The sequence below is a fragment of the Hippopotamus amphibius genome, chromosome 12 (genome assembly GCF_030028045.1).
Source record: "Hippopotamus amphibius kiboko isolate mHipAmp2 chromosome 12, mHipAmp2.hap2, whole genome shotgun sequence".
NCBI classification, from domain to species: domain Eukaryota; kingdom Metazoa; phylum Chordata; class Mammalia; order Artiodactyla; family Hippopotamidae; genus Hippopotamus; species Hippopotamus amphibius.
In genome coordinates, this window is record NC_080197.1 from 71,735,651 (window position 1) to 71,757,457 (window position 21,807).

General features: G+C 36.4%; 3 protein-coding genes across 3 annotated transcripts; all 3 read left to right on the forward strand.

Annotated features, from left to right (window-relative positions):
• Positions 1–7,477: 7,477 nt before the first annotated feature.
• On the forward strand, positions 7,478–8,405 carry TAS2R9 (taste 2 receptor member 9). Its single transcript, XM_057704129.1, is given in 5 exon segments — positions 7,478–7,664; positions 7,667–7,876; positions 7,879–7,923; positions 7,926–8,151; positions 8,153–8,405. Coding segments are annotated over 5 exon segments (921 nt in total).
• A 2,011-nt stretch (positions 8,406–10,416) lies between these two features.
• TAS2R8 (taste 2 receptor member 8) lies at positions 10,417–11,346 on the forward strand. Its single transcript, XM_057703759.1, has one exon. The coding sequence runs from the start codon at positions 10,417–10,419 to the stop codon at positions 11,308–11,310; it is 894 nt and encodes a 297-aa protein (XP_057559742.1). The 3' UTR covers positions 11,311–11,346.
• Positions 11,347–15,032: 3,686 nt separating this feature from the next.
• Positions 15,033–15,971, forward strand: TAS2R7 (taste 2 receptor member 7). The gene has a single exon (XM_057704130.1). It carries the CDS (start codon positions 15,033–15,035, stop codon positions 15,969–15,971), a length of 939 nt encoding a protein of 312 aa, XP_057560113.1.
• Positions 15,972–21,807: the final 5,836 nt, after the last annotated feature.

Consider the following 21,807-nt stretch of genomic DNA (forward strand, 5'->3'; position numbering starts at 1 on the left):
TGGTAGATAGTATCATTTATTTACAAGTTTTCATTTTCTCCAAGTCCTTGACCTTTGAAAGCAAACACACTTTCCTTTTCTATTCACTTAGGGCTTGACCAGGGGATTTTTCTCAGACCAATGGAGTATGGATGGAAAAGAGAATGTGCTGAGTTGAGATTTAAGAAGTGTGGCTAAGTTTTCACCAGCCTTCTTGAACTCCTGCCACTTATGAGAAGAATATGTTCTAGGGAGCTGTTGTTACTTCAGCATCTTAAAAAAGAAAGTCCAGGGAATTTCCTGGTGGTCCATTGGTTAGGACTCCACACTCTCACTGCTGAGGGTTCAGTCCCTGGTCAGGGAACTAAGATCCCACAAGCCACGTGTCATGGCTCAAGCAGCAGAAGTGGAACACACTCATCCTGACATAGTGAACCTAAGAGAAAAATAGATTTTGTTTTCCTTTTTTAGTCGCTAGCTTTTTTAGCTTTCTCACTCTCACAGATTATCCGAAGACTACCCATTGATTGATCGCCCGTAGAGCTGCATTTGGTGTAAAGAAAAAACTCCGAAGTGTTTTCTTATTAAGCATTTTCATATAATTATAAAGCTTTTTCCAAGAACATACATTTTGCATTATTAGTATAAATAATAATATTTACTAATAAATGCTAATATTGACCAACTAATTAGCACTAGTAAGCTACTTAGTGCTCAGAAAATCAGTTACAGAAACCATTTCTTGACACTAAAAATTATCTTTTAATAAATACACAAAGGACAATAATTCACAAACATTTGTAGTTTCAAATATTCTTTTGTTTAGAAACTCTTTAAAAACTTTGGCTTGTCAATGCTTTTCAAAATGAAACAGCAGTAGATGATACTCTGATCCAACTGTCTCAAATAAAACTGAAACAAATGAGGTCTTTTTAAATTTTTTCATTGGATTTAGTTTATGTTCTATTCTTATAACAGAGCATACATTCAACCTCTCTGTATAAGAGTTTCTCAATGAAGAAAAATCTGTAGTATTTAATCTCAGTTTTCCAAATTAATTCTTGATGTAAAATCTTTGGTTAAATCTACTATCTTTTCAGCCACAGTACACAAATTTAGTGTTTTCATAACATCTTATCTTTTCTAAAATATTTCTGAGAGATGTTGACTCCATCTATGTTTTGTTACTTTTTTTGAAAATTAAAAAAGTATATTTGTCTAAGCTTTTCTGCTCAGGGTTCCAATTAATGTTATCAACTTAGCACATTTCTAAAGCATCTGTACATTTATTAACCTAAAATAAAAGTGTTTACTTGATAATCTTCTGCCCTGTCATAAGTCATCAATGTTTCTACTAATGATATTATTTGAAATTTGGATTTCTTTTTTTTCTCTTATCTTAAACATAGCAATGACAGTTTCCATGCATACTCATAAAATAAATGATTCTACAATTGCACATGGCATTTTTCTCTTTTCTTTTAAATTGAAGTATAGTTATTTACAACAATATTGTGTTAGTTTAAGGTATACAGCATAGTGATTTAGCATTTTTGCAGATTATATTCCATTATAGGTTATTCCAAGATAATGGGTATAATTCCCTGTGCCATAAAGTATATCCTTGTTGCTTACCTATTTTAGAGGTATTTTTCACTTTAGCTATTAATTATGTAATTTTTAACTAGCTTTTTTATAATCAATCTAATTCTAAGTGAAGTACATAAGAGAATTTTATTTCTTAATTTGAGCTTGCCTATTATTAAATGTTTTAAAATATTCTCTACACATAAATTTTACTTTTGTTATAAATAACTATTAAAAAGCTGTCTTGATAAACTTTGTACAACAGCAATTGCAATCACAACTCAGTCCAGAAAAAAATAAAATGAAATTTGAGCCTTACGGTTACAGGAAATTGAAAAATATAATTTCAATTTACATTTATTTTTTATTTTAAAATAGAATAACAACAAAAGGCTTTCTAGAATAACAACAGAATAAGTTCTGTAGAAGAAGTAAAATGAAAATAAACATTTAAACAAATAGTAATCATGTAAAGTTTCTGACAATTATTAACTTTTACATATATTTTAATGGACAATTGTGTATATTAAATTTTTATTGTATTCAGATTCCATTGGATATATTTACAAGAGGGATGTGAGCTTTCTAGTTCTTAAAGATAATGATGGCTTCTTAGAGCTAATCTCTCTTATACTTCCTTTAAAAAACCTACTTTAAAAAAAAAAAAGGATTAGGCAAATGAAATAAGCACAACCTAAACCTTCAGCATAACCATAATATGTTGGAAATCTACTTATCACAATTTAAGTGTAAATGGGTGGAGAACACCTGAGATTGAGACAGACTGGGACCTGGGACCCTTTGCTGCAGTGCTGCAACGCTTGTACCTGGACAAACCTCTCCTCCAACAACAAAATACAAAGAAGCTATATGGGACTAAAAATAATTGCGTGCATGAGCAGTTGGAACAAGTTATGGATAAAAAGATAACCAAAGGTCAAAAACTCAGCTGCTACTTCTGAAGAGCCAGAAGCAAAAACAGGGTGTTGGGAGCAAAGGCAGAGTACCCCTTGCACTCAACATCACCAGAGGGGTGGGCAAAACACCTAAGCCACCCTTCCAGCCCAATTCCTGGCCACACCCCTACCCTCACCTCACATATAGGAAACAAGTTCACTCCCCCTTAGGAAGCCAGTGAGCAAGGGAACTTGTTGCTTGTTCTTGCTCCCCACTGCTGCATCAGGGGTCTCAATAAAGCCTTGCAGAGGCTTCCCTGGTGGCGCAGTGGTTAAAAATCTGCCTGCCAATGCAGTGGACATGGGTACAGCCCTGGTCCAGGAAGATCCCACATGCCCGGGAGCAACTAAGCCTATGCGCCACAACTGCTGAGCCTGCGCTCTAGGGCCCGCGAGCCACAACTACCGAGCCCATGTGCAGCAACCACTGAAGCCTGTGTGCCTAGAGCCTGTGCTCGGCAACAAGTGAAGCTGCAGCAATAAGAAGCCTGCACACTAAAATGAAGAGTAGCCCCCGCTCTCCGCAACTACAGAAAGCCCGCACACAGCAACGAAGACCCAACGCAGCCAATAAATAAAAAAATTAAATAATTAATTTTTTTAAAAAGCCTTGCCTGAATTTCTTATCTGGCCTCTGATCAATTTCTATTGATTGGGAAAGGCCAAGAACCCCAGTGAGTACCAAGATGGGCAGAGTTGGCAGTAGAGCACAGACTGATGTCAGAATTCCAGCCAATTGTCCAGCGGAACAGAAATTTTAGAAGGAAACTAAAAGTGGCAGAACCAAGAGGCCATCCACAAGTTCCACACCCTAAGAAAAAGATGGGTTACACTGTGCCTAAACTGCACTAGCAATGGAAGGGCAGCAAGGAAGGGCCATGGAAAATGCATGGAACAAGAGGGCATAGTCTTAGGAAGGCAGCACTGGTCAGGGAAAGAGAGGAACTCATCGTAGGAGGGAGAAGTATTTTCTCTATGAGGGTCAAGCCAAGATAAAATGGGAGAGAAGCAAGAAAATCAAGATAAAACTGAAAAATAAAAGGAAGTCTGTCCACAGAATAGTGGCATGTAACAATAAAAATGTCTCAAGAGGACCTGAGAGCTGAGAAATAAATAAAAAAACAAAACAAAGCAAAACAGCTTCAGCTGTAGCAGGAACAGCCACAAAATTTAAAGAAATGCAACAACAATCACAAAGCAAATATAAAATACCTGCTGCACACATAAAAATACAGCAGGAGAAAAGCGGTTATATATCGACACACACATGTACATACACACAAACACACACACAAAGGGAGGATCAATATTTTTAGCAGGTGAAAATACACTAAAAACATAGCAGCCATGAGACAGAGAAAAACTGTGGTATAACGAATTAAAGAGAATTAAACAAGTGCAGAACACCATGAAACGTAAATGAAATACTCAAAGAAGATATGTTCAGACAGAAAAGATGTGATACAAAAACACAGAAATTAAGAAAAAAAATTGAGATAAAAGTCACCTTAGAATAAAGAGAAATTTTAATTTACACAAGAGCATATAGATCAAACAAAACTATAAAAGTGGTAAAGGGTATAAATAAGAAAAGGAGAAGAAAATGACACAGAAATCATAAAGGACATCAACATTAGAAATCTATTATATATTATAATTTATAGAAATAATACAGAAAGAGACAAATATAGAAAGCAGGCCATGATAAACGAATAACTGGATCTCTGAAAAGAGAAAACAAAGTAATGAAACCAAACTAATTTTTTAAAAGAGGATTCAAGAAAGTTTTTTTAAAATAAGTTACCTGAATCCGTATGTTGAGATGACACAGTATATGTGGGAAATTTATCCAGAAAAGTCAGCTCAGAGATACCCTAGTCTTACCTTTAAGCTTTAAAGGTAAAGATACATGCCTCTGAGTTAACTGGTAAAAAGCCAAATCACTTGAAAAGGAAAGAAAAAAGATTGATATGAGACTTCTCAACGACATTCATCAGCAACAACATGAATAATAGTGCAAAATAAACAATGTGTTCAAAAAAAATGTGAGCCAATAACTTTTTCATCCAACCACACTGTCTTTCAAGGACCAACGCTAAGGGAGAAAGAAGGATGTTTTAATGTGCAAGAACTTGGGAAATACTGTATCTACTAGCTGTTCATGAGAAATAACATAAAGGATAACTTCATCCAACCAAGAGATGGTTGGGGGAATTTTGGCAAAAGGAACAGTGATGAAACTGAATATATTTAACCACAAATAGAAGCCTAAAATAAAGAAAGCTGGTGAATGATTGCAGCAAGGAGAGGCAATATCATTTAGAGACCCATAATCAGAGATTCCAAGTTGTTGTGTCTTTTGAGGAAGAAAGAAGAATGAACTGAAAGTTACAAGAAGGGATCAGAAAAACATCTACTTCAGCTTTGGGTCCAGTGAGATGAGGGATCGGAGAGAAAAAACAGCTGCCACATGAAAGGCTGCAGGGGAAGCAGTGTCCATAGAGAAGAGTCAGGATTTAACTGCGAGGTGTTAAAATGAATGGGTCCATGGATAGAATTAAAGGGTCTGTGAACTTGTTTGGGTACCAAATTTTATCTTTATTTTTAGTAAGTTTTAAATCTAGCATTCCTTCTGGTTTGAATGCATGTACAATCACAGAAACATTAGCACCTCTAGAAATCACAAATCATTATTGTGATAGTAATGTTATTATTCGGTCAATAAATGACTATATCACATTAAAAATATAAATATATATTTGGATCTACTTGGATTCCTTTGAAATTCATTTAAAAACATTACTCTGAGGAAATCATAGTCTTTACCAGACTGCCAAATTAGTCCACTAAAAACAAAATTAAGACTCCAAATTCACACAAATAAGGTAAAGTGAGCTGTTAGGGAAAGGGGTGAGAATATAAGATTTTTGCTGATGGTTTGCAGTGAATTCCAGCGAACATAGTGAGGAGTTTGGAGTGCGGTGGGGGATAAAGTCGGCAACTATTCAAAATATGAGCTGCTGCAATTATGACCGGTATGGCAGCTTTCTTTTCTTGATTTATAAATGTAGAGGGCTTAATATAAGCCAGTAACTAACCTAATCAAGAAAAAAAAGTGGTGGGGGACAAAGCACAAGTATACAAGTTTCTTTTTGATTAATTTTTAAAACTTGTGTAGAATATATAGGAAAATATATGTTAACTAATACCAAACTTTAGAAGAAAACATAAACATGCTAATTTGCTTAAAAGAATAAGTGGACATGGTCAAAAAGTTACAATAAAAACAAAAATAGCTCTAGGTTCAAGTGAAAAGCAAATACTACCAAACCTTTGAAGAACAAATTGTTTCATCTGAACTTTTCTAGAGTATGAAAAAGGAAAAAAGAACTTAAAAAATTTCTTGTGAAGCAAGTTTTATATTGCTACCAGCACCTGACTAAACTCTAGAAAACTAGTCTAATCCTACTTCTTCACGTTGGGTTATGAATATGGATATAAAAATCATAATAGAATACAGAAATAGCAATAGTTTCCCTAAAATAATAGTATACCAAGAAGAAGCAGATTTTATATCAGAAATGTAAGAATAAGCCTATATTAGGAAATCTATCCAAATAATTGACTAGATTTATAAAGCTAAAGAAAAAAACATCATTTCCATAAACTTGAAAAAGATACTTCACTCATTCTTGACAGCAATATGTAATAAAATAGGAATCCAAAGATATATCATTAACATATTATTAATGGAGATTTGGTAAGTTTCACCATCCCTGAACGTCTTTGATGTTGGCACTAATGTTAGCAATTGTGCTGAGCATGAATTATTACCTTGGTGTATTATGCTGGTAGAGCAGGAAATTCAGGGGATTTCACTTGGACCTTTGACCATTTAGCTCTAATTCCATACATATGAGGAACAAGGTGAGGATTTTTCTAGTTTTCATGGATGTTTATTCCAATTATACATTTAGGAAATGTAAAAATAACCACTGAATGAGAACTGCTTGGTCCCATTAATACCTGACCAACATAAGCCTCTGTTTTTATTGCTTAACCACAGTGCTGTTTGGAGTCCTCAAGAATTAGTGTCAATTCAGGGTTAATGTTCACTAACCCCTCAAAGTTCTGGGCATTTTTCAGAATCATTCTAGTCAATGGTAACAAAGGAAGTATTAGAAGAAGATCCGTAATGTAATCTTGTGGCAGTGCTGCAGGGCCCTTCTTCAGACAAAGGGCTCTGGATTTGTAAAATGGTTTAGGAATGGAAACCAGATAAAATCCATGTCTTTCCCTTATGGCAACTCAAGTCAGTTTTTTGGCCCACCAGTTGCATAATTTCTCCTGCTATAAAGATCAAGTAGGATTTTAGTAGGTTACCTATCTCTTTCATTCCTGAAGACATCATGATCAATTAGGCTGAAATTATTGATGTCAACTGTCTACGCTTTAAATTCACAATTATTTTTAAGCTCCAAAACCTGCATTTGTACAAAATGGACCACCCTTTCGGGGAATTTTGCAAGTCATTAGAGATGGAATGATGCCACATCTCCAAATTAAAGTTCAGCCATATTTTACAAGTAATTGATTCTTTTTGAAGTTCCTAGTCAACAGCATAGATTGATGAATCTAAAATACACACAGTTTAAAATGAGAAAGGCTGTGTAAATACAGGAAATCAGATCCACCCCTATTTGCATCTTAGAGCTTTTCAATCATTACTACACATGAAAGGAATTACTGGCCTCAGTCAGTGAAGTCTTTGGCCAGTTTTAACCGAGAGCAGAACTGGCTATATTCTTGACCTGATCACAGCTGATAAAGTGGACAGATAAAGACAGTTGTGCATGCCATAAGTGGCAGACATGTATACCATTCTTCACTGAACAGCTGTATAGCTGAAAGTTAATTATCATCAGTGATATCCAAAATCAGAACTCTCTGCTGATATGCCAAGTACAATGGAGGCTCTATATATGCTCTTGATTAGTGGTGAATTGACTATAGGAATTGGGGGAAATGGATTCATTGTAGTGGTTAGCTGCACTGGCTGGCTCAAAAAGAGAGATATCTCCTTGAATGACATCATCCTGGTCAGCTTGGCCACCTCCAGAATCTATTTGCTGTGTGTGATATCATGAATAGCTTTATTATGATACTCTTTCCAGATACACATGCCCGTGGTGAGCTAATGAGCATTTTGGATATTTTCTGGGCAATTTGCAATCATTCAAGTGTCTGGTTTACTTCCTGCCTCAGCGTCTTCTATTTACTCAAGATAGCCGATATATCTCACCCGTTTTTCCTCTGGCTGAAGCTAAAGGTGAACAGGGTCATCCTTGGGATTCTTCTGGTTCCTTTCTCATCTCCTTAATTATCAGTGTTTCAGCAAATAATGATTCCTGGATGACTTCAGGGTCAATAATGAAGAAAATATAACTTGGGAATTCAAAGTAAGTAAAATCCCAAATGCTTTCAAACAGATTATCCTGAACCTGGGGGCTACAATTCCCTTTATTCTTTGCTTGATCTCATTTGCCCTTTTACTTTTCTCCCTAATTGGACACACCAAGTAGATGAAACTTCATGCCACAGGATCCAGAGACCCTAGCACAGAGGCCCACGAGGGCCATAAAGGCAATAATCCTCTTTCTGGTCCTTTTCATCATGTACTATCCTGTTTTTCTCATAGTAACTTCTAGCTTTCTGATTCCTCATGGAAAATTAGTGGTGATGTTTGGTGGCCTAATAGCTGTCATTTTCCTATCAAGCCATTCATTCATTCTGACAGCAGGGAACAGCAAGCTGAGGGAGGCTTTTCTGAAGGTGCTGGGGATTGTGAAGGGTTTCCACAAAAGGAAACATTTTGTTCTGTAAAGAATCCTGACACAAGGAAGAAATCAACAAAAGAGTCTCTCACTTCTCTCAATAGCTTGCATTCCATTTTTATTATATGCTATTAGAAATCACTCATATATACCATTATTCAAAATATTTCTTCCCATTTCTGTCTTGAAAATTTTTGAATAATATTATGATTGAGCTTCATGTGTTTCTTTATCTTCACAGGAAAAATGAATGTAAATCTCATACTCACACTTCATATCCTTGCCTAAACGCAAAGAGGTTCTACTTCATTCTGCCCTGTACTGGCAAAGGCCTTGAACTCAATGAGTAGAAAAATTTCAAGTGCACAGACTATGAGGAAGAGAGTTTAAAACACACCAGCCCTTCCTATAAAATTAATCATGTGAGAAAAAAAAAAAAAAAAACCTGTCTCTTTTTCCTGAACTGAAGTTCCGTCCTTATCTTTTCCGCCCTATCCCTTCTGTTTCTGGAATAGCTGGCTTGTCCTAAATGGGAAGGGGGAAACACACTTCAGTGAGATTCTGTCTAGGGTGAAAAATGAGGTGAGAACAAGAAGTGTGATCTCAAAAATGAAATTTGACCAAGAAAGGAGGGTGTTGTACACTTCGGAACATGTATGCCAGAAAGAAGGTTGAGCGTCTCAATGCACAGGTTGTTCCTTAAATAAGCCAAGCTGATGATGCCAGTTTTAAGAGTTAGTTCTCAAGGATTCTTTGGAATGTTTTTACCCTTACAGATTCAAGAATCTTTGACCTGGTTTTTCCTTAGCATCATTCACTTTTCTATTTTGTCTCTGGTAATATTTTACAGACACTAGGTTTATTTACATTATTAATTTCCTGCTTTCCCATTACATATTATACACATGTAAGAAGTAGGGAAAATGCTACGTAGGTTGTTTACATTATATAAATACTTAAATATGAGAAAAAGAACCCTTGTTTATGTGATTTGTGTTACCTAGATTCAAATTTATTATGGGCTAAGTCATGTTTCCCCAAAAAGAACAAATCTAATTTAATAGTAGAAGGCATCCTATTTCCTAGAAATATCGTTCAGTAAAAAACGAACAAACAAAAAACCACAGAGAACATTTTCTAATGTGATTGCCCTATCCAAAGAAATGACTACAATGTAATGTAAGATCATAAGTCTTATAAAAAGAGTTTATGGTAACTGGAATAATTTTAAAAGTGTGAATTTTGTTAATTTTAGATGAAAATGCTCATTATTCAAGGGACAATATTTCAGGAAGTATATTGTAATGGACAGCATTTCCCATATTAAATAAAACTAAAGATAAAATTTTACCTGGCACTTTTCACTTCTAATAAAGAACTGCATAAAGAGCCACTTCTTAGTAAGTGTTGTCCTGTACATGCCTGACTAATAACACAATGCTACTTGTAGTTAGATTTGTATCATGACTGTACTCATTCGTATCTGACTGCACTGTTTCCAAAAGTAAAATCCATTTTCACTAGGAGACTTGACTTGTGGAAAATTTATAATTTATGCTGATGAAAATGAAGTTTCATTTACACATTTTGACCTTTATTAAACGCGTGTTTTTGTTTGCTTTTTTGTGGCTCCCTATTTGAAACTCAATTTGACAGATCCAAATAAGCAGAACTTAATAGCTAGAAGCCTATTGCAAATTCATGAAATATAATCTCTTAATTTGCGTGAGATCAGTTTCAAGCAAACATTTCAATTAGCACTCAGTAAAGGGTGATATTTATAATTTACCCAGGCTACAAAGCGAGTCATGCTGTTTGTTTGGAACAATTAGTTGATTTATTCTTCATGAACGTAACAGGCAAGCCTATTTCAGAGGAGAGCTGGGCACTTCTGGATGATGGCAAAGTCAAGATAATGACAAATGAAAACATCACTCCATGACTTGCAGAGTGTATTTGTCAGGCTCCACTGGTCACCTGTAAATTAGCCAATCTGCAGTGATATTTGAGATTAGGGTGTTCTTTCTATCGACACACTCAGTATGGAAGACCGCATCTTCATGATCATAATAATTGGAGAATCCGTAATAGGAGTGTTTGTGAATGGATACATTGGACTAGTAATATGGATTGACTGGATTAAGAAGAAGAAGATCCTCCTAATTGACTACATCCTCACCAGTTTGGCTACCTCCAGAATTTGTCTGCTCTGTGTAATAGCAATAAGTGGCATCATACGGGCACTCTACCCAGATGTTTATGAAAATAAGAAAGTAAAGGTGCTCTTTAATATCTTCTGGACGCTTACCAACTACTTAAGTATGTGGTTTGCCACCTGCCTCAGTGTCTTCTATCTCTTCAAGATAGCCAGTTTCTCCCACCCACTGTTTCGCTGGCTGAAGTGGAGAATCAGCAGGGTGGTTTGCTGGAGCCTGCTGGGGTCCTTGGCCATTTCCTTGCTGATTGTCCTTATACTAGTGACATTATCAAACTGTGATTATAATTTCCTTAAAACTGAAAAACATAAAAGAAACTTCACTGAAGTATTCCATGTGAGTAAAATACAATACTTTGACCCGTTGACACTATTTAACCTGTTGGCAATTGTTCCATGTACTGTGTCATTGATCTCTCTTTTCCTTTTAATTATGTCCCTATGGAGACATACTAAACAAATGAAATTCAATGTTACAGGCTGTAGAGACTCCAGCAGAGAGGCTCACCTGGAGGCCATGAAAATGGTGACTTTGTTTCTTTTTCTCTTTTTTGTCTACTACCTGGCCTGTCTTTTGGCAACATATAGCTACCTTATGAAAGAAAGCAGGTTAGTTGTGATGTCTGGAGAGATTATAGCAATTCTTTATCCCTTAGGTCACTCACTTTTTTTAATTATTAGAAATAACAAGCTGAGGCTGGCATTTGTCAGGATGCTGAAATGTGGGGAAACAGCCTGAATGATGTAAAATCTTAAGTTTATAAAAGGATTTTAATAGCAAATCTTCTATTCTAATAAAAAAAAAAAAAACGCTGCTCTTATAGGTCCATTCTCATTGCTTTCCAGCTTTTCTGTTTATTTTGGATACACATCTTTGAGTGGTAGTGAGACCCATTAGCACACTAATGAATATATACTTTATGTCTCTTTACACCTCAGACAGTCTCATCTTCACACACCCTTTCCCCCAGGAATTTCAGAGCTAACACTTCATTTTGTCTCCTTACTGCAAATGTTGGGCATGTAATGCCCAGTTAAATTTAAGATTTTACTTTGACCCATAGTAAAGTGCATCTGAGCCACACTAAGTGGTTTCTCTCTCTCTCTCTCTCTTTCCCACTCTCTCTCTTTTTCTGTCATACATTTTCATTGCTGGTGCTTAATTGTTCTCCCTTTGCTGAGTCCCTTCCATTTGACATATTAACTAAGAACTCAGATCTCTTCTGCCCTGACTGGTTTAGTTTCCCAATTACTTATTTTCTCCTCTCAAGTGAGAGATACTTCAGGTGGTCTCCCACATGATATTTCCTGGTGACCTTATTCTGGCATCTTCTATTCATTTTCCTTGAAATTAAATTTTCTTACAAACAGCTTGCTTCACAGGCAGCACATGGCTAGGAATAGAACCCATTCAATTACCTCCCTCTAAGGGGTGTTCCTAGGTACTCCTCATAATCTGCATAAAAGGATGGGGATAACTAATAGCAGTCAGATTGATAGTTTTCTTTCCTTAATAAGGTCTGCAGGTGGTTTTTTTTTTCACTCAGGATTTTAGAAAAGAAATTAATCGAGACGAAATTGTCATACACTATGGTATAACTACGTACTGTCACTTAAAAAAGCAATGTATGTCCATAACATACAGAGTAAGTTACAAAAAACAAAAGGAGAAAAATAAGACTCATTAATAAAATGTGGTTCTATTGTGAATATCAGACGCTTCCTCTCTAGAGTGTTATTGAAACATTTGATCTGGCACGTCTACAGTCATGTCTCTTCTGATCTGGCTGTGCATTTTTGCTCCTACCATTTTCTAAATCAAATTCAGACCTATTTCAATCTACTCATTTCCCTTTATTAAAATTAAGACATTAATTACCTGAAGATTATCCATTTTTCTGCATATGATTATGCAAAATTCACTCTCAAAGTACCAATATTTAGTCTTAAGTAAATGTCATTAACTGTATTTCTAACATGTTAGCTGTCATAATGCTTTATTAACTTTTGTACTGTTTTCCATAGTAACTGCATTATAACTTACATGCTGTACAACAATAGTAAGCATAAAAGCTTATACTTATTTGCAAATAAACACAGAAGAATTTATGTTCTTTTGATGGAATATGTTAATGTATTCTACAAAACACTTGAAAATTCTCTGTTGAAATGAACTGTATATTCTTCTGCAAGTTTAGATGAAATAAATGTTTTACAACATTAGTACTTCTGAGAAGGTTTCCTTTCATTCATCTGAAGTCCTGTCCTCCATGTTTTATTTTCTGTATCTTCAATGTTTCAAATGTCTCCAGTGACCATCATTGGGACTCAAAGTGGCAGACTTGTGACAAAATACTCTCTTGCAGAATTTTTTTTCTTTTTTTTTAATTGAGTAAGAGTATTTAACATGAGATCTACCCTTTTACAGATTTTTGTGTATAAGACAGTATTGTTAACCAGAGTCTGTGTTGTACAGCACATCTCTAGAAATTTTTTATCTTCCATAATGAAACTCTATACTCCTTGAATAGCAACCATTCATTTCTCCCTCCCCTCAGGCCCTGACAACCACTGTTTTACTCTTGGCTTCAGGAGTTAGATTATTTTAGATACCTCATCTAAGTGGAATCATACAAGACTTGTCCTTCTATAACTAACTTATTTCATTTGGCATAACGTCCTCCAGATTTATCCATGTTTTTGCATACTGCAAGATGTCCCTCTTTTTTAAGACTAAATAATGTCCCATTGTATGTATATACCATGTTTTCTTTATCCATTCTTCTATCAGTAAGCAGTTAGGCTGTGTTTACATTTTTAACTATTGTGAACAATGCAGCAATAAACCTAAGAGTGCAAATTATTTCTTCAAGATCCTGATTTCAATTCTTTTGGATATACTCCCAAAAGCGAGGTTGCTGGATCATGTGGTAGTTGTGTTTTTAGTTTTTTGAGGAACTTTTGTTTCCCGTAGTAGTTGCACCATAACTTCCATGCTATATACAGCACTGGTAAACATAAAGTCTACATTTATTTGCAGAAATATATATATATATAGTTTAACATTTATTTGGGTAAAAGTTTCATTATAGTTATTGTGAGTACTTTATTTACCAAGACAGTGTAGAGAAGAAAATGATGTGCCTAACTCAGGGGTCATTCCAAGGTCAGAGGAGGGGAATCACCTGTGAACATGGCTACATGAGAAAGCAGTTTGTCCAAAGTCAGGGCTACATACAAGAATAAATGTTTAGACTTTAAGAAAGGTTGAGAGAAGATATGCATTCCCCAGGAAGGTACTGACAACCCCAGAATTATTCCATAGAACATGATGTAGTAAAGTGCTTCTCAGTAACTCTACATTAGAGAAGCTATTTCAACACGGAAGCTAGCCTGTAGGAAGGAGGTTAATTTCATCATCAGGCTCCTGTCTAACAACCTAAAAGGGCTAAGGACCTAGATACTCAGATGCAGTTTGGTATAGCAGAGGGCAGAGTGTAGAATGAAACACAGGATTTTATTCTTTTCCCTCTTGTATATATAACTGCCCTTGAGAACACTTTAAATGAAAAGGAAAAACCTAAAGGTAATCAATACTCTTCTTTACCAGGGTTCCTCACCTTCTTATATATAGCATCACAAACTTAATGACCATTAAATGTCAAGGGTCTAGTAATGCATTAAGAGACCTTAGGCCATATAATTATTTATCTGAACTACCAAGATAAATGAGCTAAAATTTCTTAGGACTAAATAAACTATATTTAGTGATAGCTTTTTAAATTCCCTGAAAATATATAGCTCTCAATGTTAACCCAAACTTTGGATTTTTAGCAGTAATCAGTATCATCATTCAACAAAATGAAGACTCATCTTCAAATTTAAATTTTTGGACATTTTATAATTGCAAAAAAATATCCTTGAGGTATGGATAAAATACAAGACACTCAACTAAATTTGAATTTCGCTACTTACCAGAAATATTAATCTCATGTAATTTGGGACATACACTAAAAACTTATTCATTGTTATCCAAAATTCAAATTCAACTGGATGTACTGTAAGTTAATTTGCTAAATCTGGCAGCCCTATTAAATTTACTAGTGTGCATTACAGATTAATGAGTCAAAAATTTGCAAAACATAACCTGAGAAACACAGTGCCAGACCATGAAAGTGAATCAGCCTAATTTGCATCTTAGCAAGCTGTAGCTCAGCCTAAGTTAACCACATGTGGAAAAGTAAAATCTTCTAAGAAGGTAAATGGACATAGGGTATCCAGAGATAGCCAACTACATTGCTTGTTCAAAACTAATTAGGATTTAATGAAGATAGCTACAGTCTTCGTTTATCATTCCAGTCTCCAACCCAAGACAGAGTACAGTAAAAGAGGTAAAGAAAATTACAGGTATCAAACTACATCAGTTCAAAGAAACGAATTGGATATTTCTGCATTTTTAACATGCCTGGTGAAGTGGAGGGCACCTTAATGCTCATAGCAGCTGGGGAATTTTCACTGGGGATCTTAGGGAATGCATTCATTGGACTGGTAAACTGCGTGGACTGGATCAAGCACAGGAAGATCGCCTCCATCGATTTAATCCTCACAAGTCTGGCCATATCCAGAATTACTCTATTATGTGTAATACTATTAGATTGTTTCATATTGGTGCTGTATCCAGATGTCTACGCTGCCGGTAAACAGATGAGAATCATTGACTACTTCTGGACACTAACCAACCATTTAAGTGTCTGGTTTGCCACCTGCCTCAGCATTTTCTATTTCCTCAAAATAGCTAATTTCTTACATCCCACTTTCCTCTGGATGAAGTGGAGAATTGACAGTGCAATTCCTGTGATCCTGCTGGGGTGCTTGGCCCTCTCTGTGTTCATCAGCCTTCCTGTCATTGAGAATTTGAATGATGATTTTAGGCGTTGTGTGAAGACGAAGTTGAAAACAAACTTAACTTTGAGATGCAGAGTAAATAAAGCTCAGTATGCTTCCATCAAGATATGTGTCAACCTGTTGACACTATTCCCCTTTTCTGTGTCCCTGATCGCATTTCTCCTCTTGATTCTCTCCCTGTGGAGACACACCAGGCGAATGCGGCTCCATGCCACAGGGTGCAGAGACCCCAGCATCAAAGCCCACGTAGGAGCCATGAAGGCGGTCATCTCCTTCCTCCTCCTCTTCATTGCCTACTACTTGGCCTACCTTGTAGCCACCTCCAGCTACTTTATGCCAGAGACTGAATTAGCTGTGATGGTTGGTGAGTTGATAGCTCTAATCTATCCCTCAAGCCATTCACTTATCCTGATTCTAGAGAACAAGAAATTAAGACAAGCCTCTCTAAGGTTGCTATGGAAAGTAAAGCATATCCTACAAAGAAGGAATTGCTAATATCATAAACAGATCTGAAGATAAACAATCACTTTGTAGGACAAAAGAAGACAAGGTGTCTCTTAATTATCTGTAGTTCTTCACTTAATGTTGGTTTCGTGTGTCTAATTACTCTTAAAAAGTATTTAGTATCCTTATCATTAGAACTTAGGGAATCTCACGTAGAGCTGATTTTGCCTCTTTCTCCGTCTCTGTCTCTTTGTTTTGATCTGTCTCACTCTCTTCTCTCTTCCTTCCTTCAGAGTTGTTTTAAATATGTTTCAGAACATATAGCAGTTAATATCCTAACAATAACTGTGAGGGGGAGATTATTTTCATAGTTAGTTCTAAATCATTTCTCCAGGTGCAAAATTGTATGACTAATTCAGAGCAGCTGTAATAGCACCTTGTAGTTATTTGCGTCCCTATGGAAAGGAGGTGGCTCAGTCTCATAGTACTCGCTAGATGCTTCTCAGATCATCACGCTAAGCTCAACCTTGGGAAAAGTCTCAATAAGGTGACAGGTCTTCATCAAATGCTGTGTAATTCTATGAATGTATGAGGAATTAGTATGGATTAGAACCACAATTAAGGTATAAATTATGACTAAAATAAATATTGTCATATTGAGTTTCAAAAACTATTTTAGGATCACAGACAATAAAAGACATTCTACAATTATGAGAGAAGGAGAGATCCTATAAAAGTTTTTATAAAGTAAGGTTGACTAAAGAAAGAGCCTAAATAGAACTATTTAATGCTCACTGAAGGCTGTTTTTGCCACAAAAAACCATGTGAAAGTTTGCTTTTAGCAAACTAGGACTGCATCAGGCATTGACTATCAAGATACCATAAGATGAGGCCTTCAATCAAAAAAATGGATTCCATCTATGAACTGGTTTGCAAGGCAGAAATAAAGACACGGATGTAGAGAACAAATGTATGGACACCAAGGGGGGAAAGCGGGAGGGCCGTGGGGGGGATGAACTGGGAGGTTGGGATTGACATATATACACTAATATGTATTAAATAGATAACTAATAAGAACCTGCTGTATAGCACTAAACAAATACATAAATAAAAAGCAAAAAAATAAAATGTCAAAAAAAACCATGTTTTCCATCAAAAGCACATCATTTATGTTGTTGCAAAGATATTTTGGAGATATTGACCTTGTTAATAAATAGCAGCGGACTTTGTGCGAAGAGAAAATGTTTATAAAGAAACAGTCAATAAATTTAGCAAAAGTCAAAATTACTTTTACATTAGTTTCATATGTTAATTTTTTCCTCTCTGAATCTGAGAGTGCAAAAGATACACACTGATTAGATTGATAAATTTAAAAAGATTTACTGAATGCCTTGTAAGCTAAAGAAGCAATAGAAAATTAGATGCATAGGCTGAAGCTTACACACTTTTTAATATTATCTTAAAGATTATTGTTCTCACCCCCTACCTAATCGGAGACCAGTTTACGTGGATTTTATTAGACATGGAAACAAAATTCCCTGAGGACTAATGGGAATCTTGGAAGCTCCATGTTTGATGTCTTCATATTGTGGACCCTAGAAACTTGATCATTTACTTACGTTGCAATCTTGGTACCTCAACTTTCAATTTTTCTGTAAACAGTAACCAAGCAAAGGATACTTAGGTGGAAACAGAAGCCTTGTTATTGTACCTCTTACTGTACCTCTTGCTGTAGTCATTCTTCTTACTGGAATATTTAGGGTGGAAGTTATGTAGCCAAGGTAAGTGGTTTATCCTCTGAGATTGTATTATTTCTGAGAAATCATGCAGAGATGATAACAACTCAGGGTTGAAAGGAGTGTTTTCACTGTGACTTTCACTTCTAGTGTGTGAAATATTTTTCAGGCTTTCTCTAAGAGAATGTAATGAAGTTAAAGAGAATGCAGGCAGTTTCCTTCCTGCTTTTATTCCTTATTTAATAAATTGATACCCATTCACACACTGAATGTCTGAGCATCAGGCGGCGTCCTGGGAGCTAAAAATGTGGATGAAATGTGACAAAGTCCCTGCTTTCATGCAAGGCACAGTCATGGAAAGCAGTATGGATAGTGCCCAAGTAAACAAACGAACAGTTACAAGTGATGATTAATGCAACTGAAAATGTCTGGAGATGAGGGACAGCTTTAAAGAGCATAGTCAGAATAGACTTACTCGAGAAACTGAGATTTCAAGCAGAGACTTGAATCACAAGTATAACCCAGTCATGCAATATTTTGCACAAATAACATCATACCAAAAAGATGGCACAGCAAGTGCCGGTACCTGAGGAGCAAGTGTTTGAGGAAGAACAATAAGGACTGAATGACCAGAGTCTGGTGACTGCACGGTCGTGAAGGGCCTTACAGGTCATGAGAGGGAATGTCCATTTAAGTGCGATGGGACGATATTGAAGGAATTGAAACCATGTGCAACATAATTTGATTCATATGTAAGTTTAAGTTCACTTTGGTTATAAGGAAAATGGACAGTGTATGTGTTGAAGGTGGAGAGGAGTTCAATTAAGGGGACCAGCTGGTAATTATCACAGTAAGTAATCCACCTGAGAAATCATCGTGGCTCAGATATGGATGGTAGAAATAGAGTTAGGGAATTTTTCAGTGGATGAATTCTCTATATGGCTGATAGATCTTATTACTTGGTTAGGTGAAGGGAGGGAATTGAAGAAAAAGAAGATCCAAAAACCTTTTAGATGGTTTTTACTTTAGCAACTGGAAGTGGACTGCTAAGATTGAGGGGAACTGTTAATCGAGGGATGGGAAAATAGAAATCAAAAATTCTATTTTTTACATATTATGTTTGAGAGATCTATAAAATAATCAAATGAAGATGTCAAATATATAATTGAATATATGAATCTATAACTAAGGATAGAGATAATAGATATAAATTTGGAAGTCATTGACATATAAATCAGAAAAAAAAACCCATATATATATACATATATATACAAAGAAGTGACACCAGATTCTAGCCCTGAGATATTCACATCTTTAGAGGTTAAATAGTGGAGAAAGTACCAGGAAAAGAAAATGAGAATAAGCTCCTAGGAAGTTAAAGAAAAAGCAAGGAGAGTCTAGTGGAATGGAAATAAGAAGTGTCATTGTGTTACAAGGTGGGAGAGATCAGCTTTCCAACGCTGCTGAGAAAAATGGTAAAATCCCTATAGCGAAATAACCATTGGATTTGGCAACATGCACATAACTGGTGACCCTTACAAGACCAATGTTCAAGGAGTGTAGGGGCAGAAGTTAGGTTAAGTGGGAAGCTTAAGGAGGGAACAGAACATGAGAATGCAGAGGAATGGTGGGTACATAATATTTTTAGTTAGTTTTGTTATTAAAGAGAGTAGAAAATGAAGCATGGAAGCCAAGTAAAATTTTAGTGTTTTCATTGGTTTTGTTTGTAAGTTGGATGATAGAGGGAGGGAATGCAAATTGAAATGGTTCAATAGAGAGGAAGATAATAATGTAGGAGAGGAGAAGTAATTGCTGGGGCAATTATGTTAAAGTCACGGCCTTGACATAAAATGTGGAGCCTCAGAACTGAGAACGCGAACTAAACAGGTGGATGAGCCTGCAAATGTGGAACCAATGCTGTGTTCTGACAGATACTAACTACATCCATCCCAATCTTATTCTTGAGAACTAGGGAGATAACCACAGGTGTGTATTTGGACCCTCTGGAAGCACTGAAGAATTTGTTCCCCCTAAGCCTCCATTCTCACTGTAAGATGATGATAACATTTTTGTTGCTTTGGTATTCGTGTCAGGTCAAATTCTATTTTTAATAGCTCTCAAAATATCTAATTACCCCTCTTTCCCCAATTCAAAACTACTCTCTCAAATGAGCACAATCCTCTTTGAGGAGGGTTGAAGACCAGGGAAATATCTGCCACGAAAACTTGCAGTGAAGGGACTTCCCTGGTGGTCCAGTGGGTAAGACATCACACTCCCAATGCAGGGGCCCTGGGTTCAATCCCTGGCAGGAGAACTAGATCCCACATGCATGCTGCAACTAAGAGTCTGCGTGCTGCAACTAAAGATCCTGCATTCAGCAACAAAGATCCTGTGTGCTGCAACTAAAGACCTAAATCTGATTAGGATCTCTAAGTATTCAGAAAAGATCCAGATAATCTGGTACAGTCAGTATCCAAAAGGATTGGTTTCAGGACCCCCCTACCCCCACCCCTCCACCCCAACTACAGATACCAAAATCCATGGATCAAGTTTCTTATACAAAACGGCATCGTATTTGTATTTAACCTACACACATCCTCCTGCACTTTAAACCATCTTTAGAGTACTTATAATACCTAATGCAATGTAAATTCTATGTTAACAGCTGTAAATACAATGTAAACGTTATATAAATAGCTGCCAGCATGCATCAAATTCAAGTTTGCTTTTTGGAATTTTCCGGAATTTTTTTTTCAAATGTTTTCAATCCGGGATTGGTTGAATCTGCAGCTGGAAACTACAAATACAGGATAAGTACAGGCTGATTTACATCTGTATCATAAAATTTAAAACACATAACTAAAATTTACATACAAATGCCCATTTCTATCCTTAAGAAATGACTGGGTAGTAGAATCCTCTCTGTGACTGGCATTTAAATGTGGCAGGACTAGAGTCTGTCATACAGGGTGAAGTAAGTCAGAAAGCGAAAAACAAATACCATATGCTAATGCATACATACGGGAATCTAAAAAACGGTACTGATGAACCGAGTGGCAGGGCAAGAATAAAGGCACAGAAATAGAGAACGGACTTGAGAACACAGTGGGGGGAGGGGGTGGCGGGAAGCTGGGGCAAAGTGGGAGAGTTGCATTGACATATATACACCACCAAATGTAAAATAGCTAGTGGGAAGCTGCTGTATAGCACAGGGAGATCAACTCAATGCTCAGTGACAACCTAGAGGGGTGGGATGCAGAGGGTGGGAAGGAGGCTCAAGAGGGAGGGGATATGGGGATATAGGTATAAATACAGCTCATTCACTTTGTTGTACAGCAGAAACTAACACAACATTGTAAAGCAATTATACTCCAATAAGGATCTGAAAAAAATAAAAAATAAATGTGGCAGGGAAAAAAAAGAGCTATTCTAAAACCAGTAGAAGTTTGCTGCTTAGAACTCTAAGTGTGGCAGAAGAAATTCGCTTTTAGGGAGCATCTCTCTGTTCCAGTTAGGATCATATAATGAAGGCCCCCATGTTCGCCCATATGCAAATTAACAATTTCTGCATTGTCCTCATTGTCCTTAAAAAATCACTTTGGCAGGTCTCTATTCTTGGTTCTGAGGCTGTGAGGGTAAATGAGACATTGTTCTGTTCTTCAGAAGCTCGGGATCTAACAGAAGATTTAGGTTGGAAATGACAATGATCACTTTTAGAAAAGTGCCAAGAGAAGGTATTAGGAAAGCTCAGAGCCAGAGAGGAAAGGGAAGGTCTCATTTAGGAGATGTCACGTGAACTGGACCTTCGAGAGTAGAGGCTTGGGGGAAAGTGGAGTGAAATGGCTGAACCTATGCATACAGCATCACATTTTCAAGAGTCTAGAGCACTAAATAATACAGCAAGGTTGAAGTGAATACAAGAAGATAAAATGGGAGATTAGTGGATTAGTTCCAGATTGTGAAGGATGTTGTGAATGACAAACTGAATGTGAATTTGTAATGTATTTTGTGGGCAACAAAAAGATTTTTGGAGAGTGGAGTAGCAGGATCATTTCTTTGCCAACACTTCAAGCTGGGCTATAAACTGGTTAACATAAAGTTTTGTTTTAGGAGGAGGGCTACCTCTTTATTAAGAGATTGATGTTAATGTG

Bases quoted from the DNA above. Each gene is read 5' to 3' on its own strand.
- TAS2R8 (XM_057703759.1), top strand. From the start codon at position 10,417: ATGATCATAATAATTGGAGAATCCGTAATAGGAGTGTTTGTGAATGGA.
- TAS2R7 (XM_057704130.1), top strand. From the start codon at position 15,033: ATGCCTGGTGAAGTGGAGGGCACCTTAATGCTCATAGCAGCTGGGGAA.